The sequence below is a fragment of the Seriola lalandi genome, unplaced genomic scaffold, assembly GCF_002814215.2.
Source record: "Seriola lalandi dorsalis isolate HSWRI2012SDOR001 ecotype SW California unplaced genomic scaffold, Sedor1 jcf7180002054524, whole genome shotgun sequence".
Classification (NCBI taxonomy): domain Eukaryota; kingdom Metazoa; phylum Chordata; class Actinopteri; order Carangiformes; family Carangidae; genus Seriola; species Seriola lalandi.
In genome coordinates, this window is record NW_019525077.1 from 1343937 (window position 1) to 1361972 (window position 18036).

General features: G+C 39.6%; 1 protein-coding gene and 1 long non-coding RNA gene across 9 annotated transcripts in view; both read left to right on the top strand.

Moving 5' to 3' along the window:
• Positions 1 to 14469, top strand: part of LOC111660888 (SEC14-like protein 2) — a 16707-nt gene extending 2238 nt beyond the window's left edge. For all 6 annotated transcript variants that reach the window (XM_087176078.1, XM_087176080.1, XM_087176077.1 and 3 more), the window contains 11 exons: positions 1107 to 1182; positions 4760 to 4803; positions 6921 to 6983; positions 7141 to 7329; positions 8342 to 8437; positions 8558 to 8618; positions 8722 to 8805; positions 8911 to 9017; positions 12131 to 12270; positions 12530 to 12699; positions 12785 to 14469. In XM_087176078.1, the coding sequence (XP_087032204.1) occupies positions 1107 to 1182; positions 4760 to 4803; positions 6921 to 6983; positions 7141 to 7329; positions 8342 to 8437; positions 8558 to 8618; positions 8722 to 8805; positions 8911 to 9017; positions 12131 to 12270; positions 12530 to 12699; positions 12785 to 12936 (1182 nt within the window). In that variant the 3' untranslated portion in view covers positions 12937 to 14469. The remainder of the gene's footprint in view (positions 1 to 1106; positions 1183 to 4759; positions 4804 to 6920; positions 6984 to 7140; positions 7330 to 8341; positions 8438 to 8557; positions 8619 to 8721; positions 8806 to 8910; positions 9018 to 12130; positions 12271 to 12529; positions 12700 to 12784) is intronic.
• A 1459-nt stretch (positions 14470 to 15928) lies between these two features.
• LOC147818689 (uncharacterized) overlaps positions 15929 to 18036 on the top strand; it is a 3773-nt gene continuing 1665 nt past the window's right edge. Inside the window, exons 1-4 of one of the 3 annotated variants that reach the window (XR_015437745.1) lie at positions 15929 to 16415; positions 16552 to 16838; positions 17187 to 17355; positions 17447 to 18025. This is a non-coding gene — a long non-coding RNA (uncharacterized LOC147818689). Of the gene's footprint in view, positions 16839 to 17186; positions 17356 to 17446; positions 18026 to 18036 lie in introns of those variants that run through there. The other 2 variants (XR_015437743.1, XR_015437744.1) reach the window with 2 other exon arrangements.

Here is an 18036-nt window from a genome sequence, read left to right on the forward strand (position 1 = left end):
ATAATGGCCGTTTTACAACGGAGTTTACTTGGGGTGATGATGCTTTCACAGTTGCCTTATCTCACTGGACAGTTTCATTTTTATCACGTGGTTTGTTCAGAGTGATGCTCCAGTATTATCTGTGGTTGTGTAGCTGACAGCTTGTATGGTGACATTATCGTGCTTGATACTATCACCATACGATCTCTTCACCATAGTTCCCTTACTTACTATCACTGTAACATCAACCACGCAAGCGACCCCTTTCTAGTGAGGTGTTTCTAAGGGCTTTCATATTGGTTGATAAATTATTATTGTTTACTAATGTTTTATAGATAGATAGCTAGATAGCTAGATAGATACTTTATTTATTCCCTAGGGGAAATTCATGAATATATATAGATCAGTAATAATCCACTATCACTTTTGGTCTCTATAAGTGTCAGAATATAGTGAATAATGTGACAAAGGGAAGCATCATTCAGCATGTTTGGCATTTTCGCTTGAAAAAAGACTAAAATGAATTGATTTTCAAAATAGTTTAATTTTTTGTCAATTGATTAATACATTAAATGTTGCAGCACTGAACTGTCACCTGTTCTTAATAACGGCTTATTACTGATCTATAAAGCATTGGTCATTTTTTTTTACTTTATAATATAATTAGTAGTTTTAAACTCTTGGTCCAACAAAAACTTTGGTTTAATAGTTGGCAGACTGTTTTGCAGCCCTTGTGCATGAATGTCTGGATACTTAATTGGCCATGTAGTGCAATTTAAACCTAAAAGGTGTTGACTGTTTTTCTCTCCATGCAAAAAAAATGTTAACAGGCAAACATTGTTGAACATTGCCATTAAAGTGTGTAAAATAATTGGTCACAGAGTCACAAGTTAGTTAGTGAATCAGATGTGGTTATCTGAAATGAAAAGCTCCACAGTGATAATATAAACAGTGCCACACTGTATTTCCCAAAACTGCCTTTTATCTCCAGGCTCCATAACTATAACTGTAAAGATTGATTAAAGATTTCCCTGAATTCTCTTTCAAGTATTGAAATCCTCTTTGCTCATCATGTGCAACACATGTCAATCAAATGTCTGTTCCTCCCTCCCTTCCTCTGGCTGTAGTTTCGAGAGAGGATACAAGACATTCTTCCTCAACTTCCTGCACAGCATGACCACTTCCTGTTACGCTGGCTCAGAGGTGAGTTATAAAGATAAACAAAAAAAAAACAAGTAGCACCTGCTGCTTCTCCCTGACTGCATCTTGCAGCTCTCTCATCCCTCATCCCTCTCCTTTGTGGTAAATTTCTGATTTGATTTTCCCTGTAATCGTTCTCATGCATCCACAGGGAAAACCTATTGGCGTCACTGTACTTGTACGTTATGCAGATTATCACATGTACTTGATGCAACACGTGTAAACAGTCTGTTTAGAGCAGTTGAGAAAGAGACTCACATGGTTTTCAGCTCTGAACACGATGCTCAAACCACTGAAAAACCAAACCTGCTCTGAACTCTGAGGTTCTGCAGTCACTGGTAAAACAAACCAGGAAATCTTAAAAACTTTTCAAGCTCAAATTGTCTGATTTTCTTTGGTTAGGTAAGGATGATGTTGTGCAATTAGACTCTGGAGGAAATGGGAGGCAGTGATTAAAGGAGGCCTTGTTCTGATAAGTTCTGGAGCAGAGGTCTAGCACTCCATGTATCAATCTAATCCAGGGATAATCACATTAAAGGTGCACTACGGTGGACTGCAGCCCGTCTACCAGGAGACACTCAGCTGCCGTGTTTCTGTTGCTCTCCAGGGTTCAAGTTTCTTGGATTTTAATGACAGTGAGAAATTGTTTCATAACAAGAATTCAGAGCGGCAGTGAGGGAGTATTGTTCTCTGTAATTAGGCCTTATGAGATGACCGTGGCAGCTGTGAAATGCTCGCTTTGCCTCTCAGAAAGGTTGGCGTCACAGCTCCGAACACGGACAGTGAGGCCCTGTTTGCACGCTCTGAATGATTCAAATTATGAATGTAAAGATGGCTGCCATTCAAGTAGCGGGAATAGCCTATTCATTGATCTATAGCAAACAGCCCGAAGTGGTGTACAGTGAGCAGTAATGATTGACCTTATAAAAATCTGGATCAAACCAAATGGTAGATAGTTTTGTTCCTCATATATACACATTTGTTTGCATTTGTTGTTTGTGATTTTACTCGAGCACATTTGACCTGAACATAAATGGTGACTCTCACACCTTTAATGTGAGGCTCTTTATATCGATGCGAGATGAACAGTTTTGCACTTTTTATGCACAGTCCTCCAGGAAGTAATTGGGGAAGTTAAACATTTATACATTTAAATCAATTAATTCCAATAAGAAGTGCATACACTGAAAAGGTTGACCCCATTTACTTCCTACCATGTGTGCCCATAACACAGGGCACAAAGGGAAAGGGTTGTTTGATGGCAAAATTTGTTTTTCTCTGTGGCCATTTTTTTTAAAGTGGCTAAAACATGTTTTTGTGGATGGCCCTGGTCCTGGCTGCGTCTGTAAACTCAAAGGGTCCGAATCCACTGCAGGTAATACACTGACTATGTACAATTACCTCACACAAACCTGTGTCAAATAATCCAAACTATCACTTTAATATCAGGCTGAGCCGCTCACCACTCACATGAAGGCCTTTGAATGATCATCTCTTGGCTTTTCTATATATCAGACCTAATGGTTTCTAACAGCATTTTAATGAATGTGTGGGTTGACCAGGAAATGTTCTTCTCGGTTTACAGCTGTTTCTCTTGTACTGGATGTGAAGAGAAAAAAGCTGCAGTGTAACGAGTCAGTTAAACTGTGCATTGCCTCTCTGTCAAAGGATTTTCTATTTATACCATATTTATTTCTATATGTTTGAGTTTTCCAAAGATGGCAGCGCCTCTAACAGAGCAGCAGAAAACAAGAGGATATACTGTGTGAAAGACAGGGCACTGATACACAACCTAGGTGCCTTGAAGAATCTGAGCGGTTTGTTAAGTGCATCACTTCTTGTGCAGTAGGCTGCACAACGGATCCAGTTAGACTCTGCTTCTCTCGAATAACAGAAGACGGGTCTTGTACCAGAGGTCAACGACCCTCTTCCTCTTCTTCAACTAAACAAACACTTTCCAACTCTCACTCCAACCAGGAATACGTTTATCTTTAAAGAGCTCCACCTTGAGAGATAAGCAGCAGAACTCAACAGACACACTCATTCATTCTGTGAATGTCAGACGGTATATCAGATGCACTGGATGAAATGTTGTCTACGTTTTGTACCAGATTTCAGGGACAGGAAGCTTTGTGACAGAAATGTCTTCCTCCTTTTTTTTCTTCTTCTTTTTTTGACAGAATCTGTTGCCTCTTCCTCTGAGTTTATATTCTCTCCTAAGATGGAGATAATAATGAAATAAAAGGAATTTTAGCATGAAACTGAAATAAAATAAATTCATGATTTCTAATTAGTTCTTGAATATTCCTTTGTATTTTTCTACAATTATTACCTGCTGATTTGGGGACCACTTCTGTTCATTTTGTGTGTTTCTTATTCTCATTTATTTTCTTCATATTCTGTAATTTATTAGTTAGGTGTGTTTTCACCCACACTTGGAGTTGAGGGGAGGTCTGTGGCTTCTTCACCTCTCCTCTCACATCGGTTTTATTTCCATTGTTTGGTTTTATTCTGTTGTATATTGTGAGCAAATGAAAAAAAACTATTTTTCACCTGATCATTCAGTAACAAGATCTTTTTGTCACCCAAAATGCAAATGCTTTCCTCTTGAAGTTATTATTTTAAGTTTAAATTCATCTGAGGGTGTAAGAAGTTTGAAACTGGGGGCCGTCAGGGTGATCACAACAAGGTCACATAGTCCTTCCACGTTCCATTACACCTGGACCTGCAGTGTGTCAGATACTGATTCCTAGCTTGAAGGCAGTGTCATTAAATATTATAAGGTACTGAGCTGAGTGGGAGGTTCTCACACCAGCCATGAACTACGTTATAAACCTTTATCACAGCTTGATAACATTATCGGAAGTGGCAGGAGTGTCCGTTCACACCCATCATCCTCTTTGGGGTTATTGGAGACCAAAGCCGATCCAAACATGCATTAGTGGTTACTGAACTGAAATCAGAATAAACATCAATTTAAAATCTTATAGTGGTGAGAATAACACTTATTACTGATCCAAAATAACAGGCGGCCTAGTCTCCTGTCAGATCCCGCTTTGTGCTTTTGTAATTGTGGGTCACTCAGTGCAGACGAGGCTGCAGTTCAGGTGCCAGACTGGAGCTTTAGCTTCTGTTTAATCCACTGCTGGAGTAAGTTGTAAGTCTCACTCACTTCACAGCAACAGCGCTGTTGTGCTTTTCCACTGGACTGTCAGCTGCAGAGCTGTAATCACCTTACACGAGGTATTAGACAGTGTCTGCTGTGTTCTGGATGATTCATACTGACACAGTGGTTTTAATACTGTTAGAGAAGAGGAAGGGGGTGTGGGGGATGTTCTACGCATTTAGAGATGAAAAGAAAATTTTATAATTTAAGATTCTTTTATATTTGGGGCAACCCAATAGCCGAGTGGTTAGGGCACATACCATACAGGCAATTTGAGCCCTGAGCAGCAGGTCCCTGTATCGGCTCCTTTTGCTCCTTGGTTAAAAACCTGTTCACATTTCACATCACTTATGGACCACAGATCTCTGTTCTAATCATGTTGGCCTCCTTGTCTCTCTCCTTTCTGTCTTTCAGCCAGAAACTTCAATGTGCAGAAGTCAGAGGCCATGCTGCGAAAGGTAATAATGGTGGATTATCTGTTTTGCAGGATATAGTATAAAATGAAAGGCAGTACAAATTATGAACTGAATTGAAAGCGGAGGTAAAACCATAATGCCTCCTCTTTCAGTGACCAGTCTATACTGTGTGTGTGAGAGCGCAGTTACCTCCAGCACAGACTGTTCAGTCCATCAGCTCAGGAGTGGCTGCACATTAGAGAGGAGCAGTGTGATAACGTTTCGCTGTGGGGAAACTGAGTCATCACAGCAGCCTGAGGAGATAAGATAGAGGTAAAAGGGATTAAATGACTGCTTAAGATGACACAATAGGATTTACAGCCACCTAACTTAAAGCTGCATGAACTGATTTTTGTCCACTGGAGGGGGTGGACGAACACCACAACAAACTGACGGACACAAAGCCCGAACATACCGTCGACTTATCAACTTGTTTTGGTTAACCAGCTCGCTGCCACACAGCAATGGTCACATTCATTTAAACATGAGTAATGTTTTTACGCCCACCTCATGAAACGTCCAATATTCATTGTCCTTATGGCTCTGATTGGATCTCCACCAACTCCTGAGAAAGATATATGGATCTTTAAGGTGGTGAATAAAATATTCACAGTTCCTCCTCATTACCTGCCCATTTGATGAGCCTCTCTCCTGCAGGCTTTAATTTTTGTCCATCATTGTATGATGTTTTCAAACAGTCTTATATGCTGGTTGTGAGCAAGTTTCTATATGTCAGAAAAGCAAAAGCATTTTTGAGTACAAGGATAAGAACAAGCCGCTCCATTGATCCACATTGAAATTCAAAGATGTTGCTATGAATTGAATTTCAATTCATTTCTGTAGGTTCACAGAAAAAGTATTAAAACAGGGTCGTTGACATCATTCGGACCGACCAACAACAGGGAATGTGCCATAAAATCAAACAGTCAACAAATAGATGAGGCTAAAAAAGCTCAGTAGTGCTGTGGCGTTAGATGAGCGCTTGCTGTGAATTTGCCTTTCACATACTGTACATGTATACATGGACTCAGTGTTAATATAAACATATTGATTCATAACTTTCAGGTGACGTTAACAATGGCTGCATATAAAAAATAAATAACTATAATAATAAAAACGATAAAAAAAATGTATCTAGATATTTACTTTCAAAGATTGAAATATTCTAATAGATTCAAGAAAACAGAACAGTTACACGGTTCAGTATATTCATCATAGTTGTTACATTTTCTGTAGATGTATTGCACCAAAGCTTAAAAAGGTATATTATTTTTTTTGATATATAATATAATCTATTTAGAATAAAAAATACAAACCTATAACTCCATAAATAGCCACACTGCCTATTTTAATCTATCAATAAGCCACACTATGTGGTGAATGCTAACATTAGCGCTGGAAAGTAGTGACATATTAACACTAACACTGCTGCTTTTCTAAATTGCCATATATTAGGCTACTTGTTAGAAAAAGCCTAAAAGTATGGTGGCACTGAGAGCTCAACTTAAGAAACTTAAGGAAACATATGCAAAAATTCTAAATGCTACACATGTGGCGGTCACATTGGTGAAGACGGTTTCTTCATTTGCTTGTGTTTTGTGTGTTTGCATGCATTTGCAGTGTGTTGAGCCCTCAGGGCCACCGCTTTTTATTCAGTTACCTGAGCCGCCTTTCAGCAATTTGGAATAGAGACAAAAACACAGGACAGTGTTTACAGTGACTGTAACTTACTTGTTTGGTTTATTTTCTGTCAGTTCTTAAATCTATTAATCAGGGTAAAAACAAACCTGTGAATTTATTTATCGAAATGGCCTGTGAGCCAGTCTGAAACATTTTTTTCCCTTTTGGTGCGTTTGTGATCGTGGGCATGTGTTCTCATGTATGTGTGTACCGTTGTGTGTACACAGCGGTACACAACTGATCCCCTTCCTGCTGACAGAGCAGGTTTTACATCATCTTCCTCCTGTCTAAAACCTCCTAAGCCACTTAATTCACTACCTTGTGCTTTGGTGGATCTGCTGCTGTACAAGCGTCATCATACTTCTGTGTTCACCACAAATTCATGAATCCTTTCATGAATAGTTTTGCTGAATTTGACATGCACTCATCTTCTCTTGCAGCATTTGGAGTTCAGGAAACAGATGAAAGTAGACACAATCATCACTGAGTGGCGTCCACCAGAGGTAAAAGAAATATATAAACAGTCACTTAGTATAGGTTCAGTCTACTTAAGACTAATTGTAAGGAATATTTTACTCAAATAAATCTATCATCTTGACAAATCCCAGTGGGTGGCTGATTAACCAGTTGTTTGACATTAAAGTTGGCTGCTGTTTGCAGGTGATAGAGAAGTATCTGTCAGGAGGGATGTGTGGCTTCGACCGTGAGGGCAGCCCCATCTGGTACGACGTGATCGGACCGGTGGACCCCAAAGGCCTCTTCCTGTCGGCCTCCAAACAAGACTTCATCAAGTCCAAGATCAGAGACTGTGAGATGCTCCAGAAGGAATGTAACCTCCAATCACAGAGGGTAAGAGTGGAGAGCACACAGAGGGTGAGGACAGAGATCCAGCAGCTCAAACCCTCCCAGAAAGTTTATTACATTTTGAATTCATTTAAATTTTAAAGTATTTTTCAGTATAAAACCATAACCAGGAAATAGTATCACACAGAGTAATCCCTCTCTTTGGCTCACAAACGTGCAATTTGTTTCTTTGTTCAGGCACGCTAGCGGCTAATGGATAGCTAGCTGTCTCTTGATCGGTCCATCCTCTTTTTAAGCTTACTGATTAATAACTTGATTGATCCCCTGACTTTTTCTTTAGTGCCGTCATCCTGTCAGTAATGTTGTGTCTGTTTGATACTTTGGTTTATGAAGAACTTCCTGAACAACTAATGAAATTCCCATCAGCCTCAGCTGCACTGTGTGTTTAGTGCTAATTAGCAAACATTAGCATGCATCCCTCCGTTTTCCCTAATGAAGTCAAATGAGACCTTAAAAGGTTTTTTGTTTTGTTTTTTTATTTTGTCTGGGAGAAAAATTGCCTCAAATATATTGCCTAAATTTAAATGTAACTATTCTAAACTTAGCATTAACACATCAGTATCTGTAATGCTTTTGCAAAGAGGTGCAAAAACACTTGTCACACCTGTTCAGGTCTTTTAGTATGACTTCTCATTTTCAAATTTGTGATTATGTTAAATTGCTATTTATTTGTCAAGTTTATTTTTCTATATGAAATTACATATAGCTGATTATCCCTTGTGTCTTCTTTTAGTGATGTTGTATTGATCCTGTCTTCTTGTTTACATTGTTTTTGTTTTAAATCACGTTTTCTTCTGTCAGATGGATGTGATGAATTCATCACTTGGTTACATTACATTTATTTAGCAAACACTTTCATACAAAGGGAATGGATTCGGGGGGAACCAAACTCGACCACCTGCACTAAAGCTGCTGGTATTTTTTTTTATCTTACAGGTTATTTTATAGTTTGACAGATTAAAATTCCCTGTCTTCCTCTCACTTTGTTCTCATCTAGCTGGGGAGGAATGTGGAGTCAATCACTATGATCTACGATGTTGAAGGTCTGGGTCTGAAACACTTATGGAAGCCTGCTATAGAAACATATGGAGAGGTATAGTGACACACACACACACATAAACACACAGTGTCGACACACACCTCACAAAACTAAGACGTGAAGCAGACTAATGAGTTGGTCTGCATCTTAAAATCTGTTCCTGTGCGTCACCAGATCCTCCAGATGTTTGAAGACAACTACCCAGAGGGTTTGAAGAGACTCTTTGTTATTAAGGGTACATTTTTCCTTCCATCCCGTCCTGCTTTTTCAAAGACAGAGTTTCGACTGTTGCTGGTTAACATTTGGGCAACACCTTTACTTATTTTTTTCTCCTGTAGCCCCCAAACTCTTTCCTGTGGCTTACAACCTCGTCAAGCACTTCCTGAGCGAGAACACAAGACAAAAGATCTACATTCTTGGGGGTGAGACACGCTTTCGTGTCATCGCGTCTTATTTTAGAGAACATTTCCTCCAAATACCCGGTTCGGATGAATATGAATGTGTGCTGTTTGCTCCTGTTTTGACAGCTAACTGGCAGGAGGTTTTACTGAAGTACATCGATGCAGAGGAGCTGCCGGTGATATACGGGGGCAAACTGACGGATCCTGATGGAGATCCTCGCTGTCGGACCAAGGTGAGTCAGTGATTCAGCGTCCTGCGCGCCTATGGGTGCTGTTTGTTTGGTGCAAAAGAGGGCTGACAGTTTGGAGGAGACCAGTATCCATGAGGAAACAGTTTGTTTATGAAGTAAGATATTTAATACAGTCATGTTAAATTAATAATAATCGACCACTGAGTGTTGATTATGTCAAATCTTGTTCGATATCTTGTTGAATTCTGTTTTTCAAAAAGTTTTCAAAGTGTCCTTGTGAAGCCTTGCACCAGTGGTTTTATTATCTTTAGCTGTTACATCACTTTTCAGCATGTGAGAAATGACTGTAGGTACACAAGAGAATAAATATTTGACGTCCTTAATCATAGACACTGAAATCCTGTTTGTGTCTGATTAACTGTAAAATCTGACCTGAAGCTGATCCAGATTTCAGCTTTTTAACTCTGTCCACATGACATTACATTATTTACTATATTTAGCTTTATGGAGTCGACAGAGCTCCACCTGGATGGAGACTTCTCAGGTGCAGTAAGATGTATGCTCCCTAAGTGATATTTAGTCCTAAAATTATTTAAAGGAAAAGCACCAAAGTAATAATTTAAGTATATTCAAACGTATATTTACCCAATCCATCTGTTTATTCCTTTGAATGACATTGCTCAAATTTTTGTAATTATCTAATTGTACATATTATATTATATCTATATATCTATATATATTATAATGAATTTTTTTTCTTGTACTGTCCACTTTGCTGCTGTGACACTGCAAAATGTGTAGGACTAATAAAGGACTATCTTATCTTATCTTATCTTATCTTATCTTATCTTATCTTATCTTATCTTATCTTATCTTATCTTATCTTATCTAGAGTAATGATTGCTCTACAGATTGTAGATTAGCTGTTTTGAATGATATGAGGCAACAACAAGTGTTTCATGTTAACAGTCCTGCACTGGACACAAGTCTGGTCTGAACCAAAACTGATCAGCCCTCCTATAGAGTTTTAAAAAAAAAAAAGAAAAAGTAATCAGACCTATAACTCAGAGCTGAAATAGTCGACTGTCCACTTGCTTTGCAGTAGTTTCTTATATGTTGACTCCTGCCCTGTAGTTTTCCTTCACTGGCTCGTATCCTGTGTTCAGTTTGGCAGCTTGCAGCTTTGCTTTACAGAGAGAGGCGCTGGCTTATACGCACACTGTGCATTTCAAATGTTGTGGGTTCACATTTGACTTGCAAACTATGTTTTATGTGAGTTTCCATTCCACCAGTTTTTCCTGTCACATCCATCCTGACTGCAAACAGTGGGCTGTTTTCTATAACACTGGACCATAAAATGTTGCCGACTTGAGGGACTAGATGTGTGAGAGGATCCTGTTACACGTGAATGAGCCAGTTTGATCACAGTGGGTCATTGACAATGGAAGGACTATTCTGGATAGGCTGTCTGTGGCAAAACAAATCAATACAGCTGTACACAGCTTTTTTCTGCTGTACATTTACCATATAACAAGGAAACGATGCAAAAAGGATGTCTTTTTTTTGGGGGGGGTTGCACTGTGAATGATAAACAGGTGATGAAAGAGGATATCTTCCTGTTTTTGCAGACAATCCACATTAACATACAGTAACTGCAACTCTGCCTCGCTGCATAGAGAGAACAAAGGGCCTCGGCACAAGAGATGCTGTCATAGTTTTGAGCATCTAGAGCAGAAAACAGCAGCTTGAGTAGTTCTGCGCTAATAGATAATACTCTAGATGAGTAAACTGACGTGTGTACTTCACTGTTTCTGTAGATAAATAATTGGGCCAAGGACTGATGAGCAACAGAAGGGGAGAAATTCATTTTCGGCCACATTCAGGATTCAAGGAAACTGTGATGCACAGCCTCAAAGTGTTTTCTTTTTTCTACCATTTTTTTATTTATTAATAAACTCTTTTTTTTTAGTTAGCTAGCTGTGTGTCCTTGACATTCTACTGTATTGTTTTGGTTAGGTTGTAGGAACTTTTCACTTTCTTGCCGAGAGTTGAAGGAGGAGATTGATACAACTCTCTGCAGGAAATATGAAGCTAAAACCAGGAGACAACTTCACTTAGTTACTGCACTTAGACAAGAAATAGTCCAGCACATAAATTTTTGTAAAACGTCAATGATTAATTTTTACACTTGTTTTTTTGTACGGATTAAACAAACAGGACATAAAGTGTTGATTATTGATCTTCAAAGGAGCTGGTGGGCATTTTTTGTTACCATACGACAGAGCCAGGCTAGCTGTTACCCCCTGTTTCCAGTCTTAGTGCTAAGCTAAGCTAGCCTGCTGCTTGTTGTCAATCTTCCTTGCTATCTCTCCACCAGAAGAAGAATTAAACATCATTTACGGGCCTGAGAGAAACGATTTATTTGCAAATCACAGGAAACATTTTTTTGGAGTTGTTAATGTCTGTCCGATTTAAGTTGCAGGGATCTGTGCAGCAGGAAAGAACTTTTGAGCCTTATGTATCTTGTATATGAGGTCTTTCCTCACACTTTTACTTAATAATTTATGTCAAGAATCAGAAATCAGGAGATGCCTGATGAAGTGTTGCTCTCTAATGGAATATATAGTTTGATAATGTGTGTTTTTTTCTTTTAGTAATGCCTTTCTGTCTGTATCTTTTCCTTCTGTCGGTGGAAGTTTCCAAATAACGACTGATAAGTTTGAAAGGACGTTTTTGTAATATTTTTAGAGAAGTGGTTTCAGAAGAGTTTGACTTCCCTCATTATAATGCTCCCCTCCCAGAAACAAAACTTGCTGAGGCTTCCAAAACAGTACTGAACTTTCTGTTGAACTATTTAAAGTTTTCAAAAGGGACACAAGATGAGAGTTGTGTTAGTATAAACTCTGTCTGATAGGTTTTTATTCTATGTGAATAAACAGTGGAAAAGAGCCCTTGCTGTTTTTTGTTTTAATGTTTAATAAGACAGTTTTGTGAAAACTTACAAATGTTCATAGATCTATAATGGCACAGAATCACAGTAAGTGAAACTTTTGTCTTTCCTCCCTTGTTTCCTCTCCCTTCAGCCACTCACACATTTCATTTATCAGGTGTCTGACACCTGTATTTTGACTCTTTTTTTTGTGTCTCTGTTGCAGATAAATCACGTCGGCCCAGTTCCCTCCTCCTACTATGTGCGGGACCACGTTATGGTGGACTACGAGCAGTGCTTGACCGTCAGTCGAGGATCCTCCCAACAGCTGGACTACGAGATCTTGTTCCCGGGCTGCGTCCTCAGGTCAGTGGTAGCAATGGTGTTAAAAAGTTATTTAAGTCATGCTGGTGCTAAAACAGCTCTTTTATTAACTGATTAGTTGATTGGCCAAAAAGCAACTTCATCATAATGTTATAAAATATTTATATCATGGGTGTTTTATAAAGGTTATTAAACTGAAATCTCAGGCGACAAGATACATATATATATATATAATATATATATATATATTATAAATCAAATCCACAAAAAGACTTTAGACCATTGTTTCCTGTCCTGTCAGGTGGCAGTTTGCCAGTGAGGGGGCAGACATCGGCTTTGGGGTGTTTGTGAAGACTAAAAAGGGTGAATGGAAGAAGGCGGCTCAGATGCAGGAAGTTGTGCCCAGCCAGCGCTACAACGCCCACTTAGTGCCTGAAGACGGATCACTGACCTGCGAACGCCCCGGAGTCTGTGAGTCTGCTGCTCAATCGGCTTGAGTGAGGAGAAATGTTAACGATCGACGGTGTAAATAATCCATTCTGTTTGTCCTCCATAGATGTGCTCAGATTTGACAACACATACAGCTTCTTTCAGGCCAAGAGAATCAGCTTTACTGTTGAGGTGCTGCTCCCAGACCGCTTACAGCCCCCACAGACCAACGGAGGGTCCAGCAACCACATGCAAGCTGAGGGCAACAGCCAGTCATGAGCTTCCATGTTGTCACAGTAATGTTTAGCTGCGAGTAAGCACAGCCTGAGATACTTGATTTGACCGAGAAGCGCAACATGCTGCCAATACATACAAAAAAATAGTATATCTAAATGTTTAATGACCTAATTTATGTGGTGTCCATTTAGAAACATCTCCTCACAGAATCACCACTGAAACACATCTGTGAAACACACTGATATCCAAAACATAGATTCATGTTTTACCTACCTTTGCCAGGAGACACAAGAAATGAGAGACACTGGACACAGCTGGTCAGCTGGTAATAATCCTCCTACAGAGCAAAGGGATGACAAGCAGGTTAGCCGACAGTACATGAGCAAACTAAATGCTGTCAGGGTTCGTTATTAGTGAATGGATCCATGTTGTTTGGAGGCTTATTAACAAGTGAGCTGATTAACTTCCCTGCTAAATTCAAGTAGTGTTATTCTCCAGGTAGACTGTCATTGAAAAAGGCCACCAGCTGAATCATATTGGTATCACCAAAAATAAATATGGAGTGAAGTGTAAGACAAGCCACACCTACAGTATAACATGCAGCACAAGAATTAAGGAGTTTTAGTTTTAGATGTACAAAGGACAAAACATTTGAACATTTCCTCTGGTTTTTTTTTCTGTGTATTTGATGTTGGATCTTTCATGACAACAGAAGAGCAGTACAATTTATTTAGATGGTAACAGAATCCTAAGAAAACACACAGTATCTGCAATGAAAGGTCCCTGGGCAAATACTGCGAGTAAAGGAATTAGTGAAGATGTTTGACTTTTACAGCCAATAAGGTTTTGTCTTGTTATGAACTTGTGTTGCCTGTGACATCATTGCCATTTATATGTCAACATCTACTATACTAATGTTTCTCCCTTCATGTTGTAGCAGAATTATTGACAATAGATTGCCACACTGAACATCAAGTCATAAAGGAATCGTATGTAACGAGGTCACTGGCTCATTGGTTGTTCCTCTGATGAGCACATGAAGGCAAATATTTATTTTTCTTAATTTATTTCCAGAAAATTGATTAAAACAATATACAAACTATTTGAATATTAAAGCTTATGTGAGATTTTTATCAAGTTATCACTGATTGTTTAACTGATTGTTTAAAAAATATGCAGTATTCCTACATTTTATTCATGTCAAGTAATTTACAGTGGATGTGAATGAGAATATTGTATGTTACTCTCACTAGACAGTAACTGAATGTAAATGGATGAATGTTTCTCATTCATATATAGATTGTAATTGTACTGAGAGCCCCCCCCCCCCAAACAACCTGTCAAAATAGAAATCAAAAAGATCAATGATATAATAAAATAATTGCATTTAAAGTGAAGTGAAGTGAAGTGAAGTGGCAGATCTTCAGGTTCTAAACTTTGGCCAATACACTGGAAGAGGCAAGTCGTACTCACACTGTGTGGACTGTATGAAAACTGTGTTGATACTGAACTTTTCTCTTATGAAGTTTTGCAACAACTGTAGAAAATAAAATCAATATTAGACAAACTTTAAAATGGCAGTTGAATGTGTTTTCCCCTCAAATTCGGCTTTGATCACTGTCAGAGTTGCTCTCACCCTGACAAACCACCAGAATCTGCTCCCCTGGTGGTTTGTAACTGATTATTTTCCTAATGCCAGAAAGTTCTTCCAGGCGGCACAGACAGTGATAGTGTGAATGAGGCAGACTGGGGCTTTTGGTGTTGGGGGGGGGGGCAGCATGTGCTCAGCCATGGCTCCAATCTCAGTGCAGGAGTCGCTGTTTTATTCTCTCCCGCTGCTAATATCAAGATTTTAAGTAGTACAGAAGTCGTGAAGGGCAGAGTCCTCAGCTGCACATCTGTCTCAGCTGGTAGCAGAGGCTGATTTAGTGGATTAGCTTGTTTTATCTTCCACTGAAAGTTTTTAATCTTTTTGGCATTTCAATGTTAAGTTATTACTTGATTAAAAAAAAAATTTAAATCATTTTGGGCTCACCGGAGGTCTAGAAAAGAAAAGAGTCAGTGGTGTTGGCTCAGAGTCGGCAGCAGATCTACATGTTTTATTGTCGCGTGACTGACGAGCTTCACAGTGAACGTTGTGCAATGTCCTGGTCAAAGAAGGTTTTTGTGAAATATTATTATAAAACATCTGCTCCTGTCTGAGCTGCATTTGTTCTTCCTGTCAAAGCTTTTTTAGTCCAAATGTAAAGTGTTGTTTTTATCTTGTGTGTTCGCTCCAGGAAGTTTTACAACAACACAAGCAAGTTGAGATCTGAATAAACAAGCTGATAAAAGTAGTTTCAGGAAAGTTTCATTGTGTCTAAAACAACAAACATTTTAATAGTGTCAGGCCGAGACTCAAAGCAGGACTCAGATGCAGAGATATTAGAAAACCAAAGGCTTTTATTGAATTCACTGGAGACCTCAGACAGAGCGACAAACCAATGGCTATGAAAAAACTAGACACTAGACTCTGAATCTTAGGAACAAAAAACACTCCAGGAGGAGGAAAAAGGTACTAATCAAAAGAAACAAACCGATAAACACAAAACGCTCCCTACGGAGGAAAAACCTAACTATATAAAAATAAACCAAAAAATAATCTACTCACGCTACTAATCGGAGGATCTAGAATAATAAATAACTGGGCTATATGAAATGAAAATCACTCTTAAACGAGGAAAAACAAAGATCTATGAAAACATGCTAAGGCAAGAATTACAAACAAAAAAAAAAAAAATCACTCTTAACGAGGAAAAACAAAGGGCTATGAACTTTAACTGGGGGAAAATTTACAAACAAAAAAAATCACTCTTCTCGAGGTACATAAATCTTACTTTGGCGACTTCTATGGCTGTGGACATGGACAAAAGGCTCGGGTGCAGGACAAGAAGGAAGACACTCTGGCACAACACAAGGGGAACACAGACTATTTAAACACATGGAGGGAAATAGGGGACAGGTGGAAACACTTAGGGCAATCAGACTGACACATGAGGAAGGGCAAGTGACCTGAAACGAGAGGAGAATTACTTTTCAAAATAAAACAGGAAATGACAGGACAAAACAAACCCAGGACAAGACAACTTCACCACGGTGTGACAAATAGTTTGAATCTGAATGTGTCCAACAATATTTCCTCTTTCTCTGCTCAACAACTCTGTCTTTGACAAACTATTTTCATTGTCATGTTTATAAATTCAAACCATGTTTAAAATAAACAGCTGATGAAAATGATGTTTTTGAGAATCAAGACGAAAATATTAAACTCTACTTGACGTGGTTACAGCTCCATTTGCTGGTGACACAACAACATGGCAGCACTTCATCCTGGTGTGAATGATTAACTAATGACAGAGATGAAAGAAAGTGAAAGTAGATTTTGATATTGTCGATCAGAGCTGAGACACCATTACAGGGCGTCAGATCTCTGCTGGAAAACACACGTTTGGATTATTTTCAGGTGCAGAGACAGTGACTTGGTGAGTCTTGCTGTTGAAAGACAATTTACATACCAAGACAAATGGCTGAGAAAAGTTCTGTGCTTGAAAGCTTCTTGAGTTGCCACGTGTGTTCAGAGACTTTCAGAGATCCTGTAACTCTGAGCTGCAACCACAGATTCTGTTCAAGCTGCCTGAAGCTGCCTCCCAGCTGGAGGGGAAGCTCGGCCTGATTGTTGGAGGAGGAAACATGGGGCAGAGGAGATGGTCCTCCTCATCCAGGATCTCCACTTCACCCTGGACGTCTCTTTGCTGGATTCTCTCTGCATCCAGGACATATGGAGACACAGAGGAGCCACCTCAGCTGCATTCAGGACCCACCAGGCGCAGCTGTACACACAGACTGGTAGACTGACAAAGGGCGGCGTCAGCCTTCCAGGTTCCACCTTCACCAGTTCATCCCAGGTACATGTGTGTGTATCTCATAGCTTGTGATTAAGTATATTGTATATTATCATTTCATGCAAACATAGAATTCATTTTTGCTCCAAAACCTTTTTCCTCAAGCAAGTGCCAAGTACTTCCAAGCTCCTGGCAAAACCTGCCAGACAGAGCAGGAGGAATAGCGATTTGTCTTCCCTCCCAGATACAGGAGAGGCAGCATAGGTGACTGTTCAAGGCAGCGACGGGGAAGAACACTTCCTGCCCTGGGAAGGAGAGTCTCTAGAGTTGAGATTCACTTCATATATCACAGTTTCCTCTAATTAATATCAGATCTATATTAACACACACTGCTCTCTGATTATCTTTCAGCTGTCTTCTTGGACTAAACTCGGGCCCTGCAAACTGGGCCAGTGTTAGCCGCCTGGTGGAGGCCGTTTGCAACTGGCTCTGCCGTCTTCACCCGGTGGCCACGTGGTCCAGAGGGGCCGTGAGGACTCGGTGGTCATTCATTCTTATTCTTCAGATTGAGGACTCAGTGGTAAGAGTTTGTAATAAAGTTATGTTGGTGTGTTGTAATCGGTACTTTGATTTATCTTTTAATGAAAGCTGAAAACAGTCTGTGTGTCCAGGTGCTGGCCAGACTCTCTCTTGAGCAGTGGGTCTGTCCTTGGCACAGGTGGGACAATGACAGACTCCTCCTCCTCTTCCTCCAAACGATGAACAGCCTTGCCCCTCATCCAGTGATGCTGGTCCTCCCCTCGCTTTTTTTTATCTTCATTTATAACTTTTGATTTATATGTTTATTATTAGTGCCACGGGTGCTCAGCTCCGAGGCACTCCTCTACAGCTAGAATAGCTGAGAGGAGTTCCTCGGGGCGGAGCAAGTTACCAAGCTACTGCTTCCTTCGTTGCTTTTTTTTTTGTTTTGTTAAAAGAGTGAATGAAGTTGTGACGGTCTCCGCTGAGACAGAGGAGAGGAGAAGCTACTAGCCCTCTCTCGCTGTCACTTTTAGTCGCGTTGCTCTCCTCCCCAGTAATGTTAAATTTAGCACAGAAAGAAACATAATAGTGGTAATTTAAATAGCGGTTCATGGGATTTATTAACCCTCAGGGGTCCCTCTGTCCTTTTTTGGACATTTTCTTCACTTTTCTTTTTTGATTTGCTGATCATTTTGGCTGTGTTACAGCTGAAGGTATGGATTTCTGCAAGAAAGTGTCT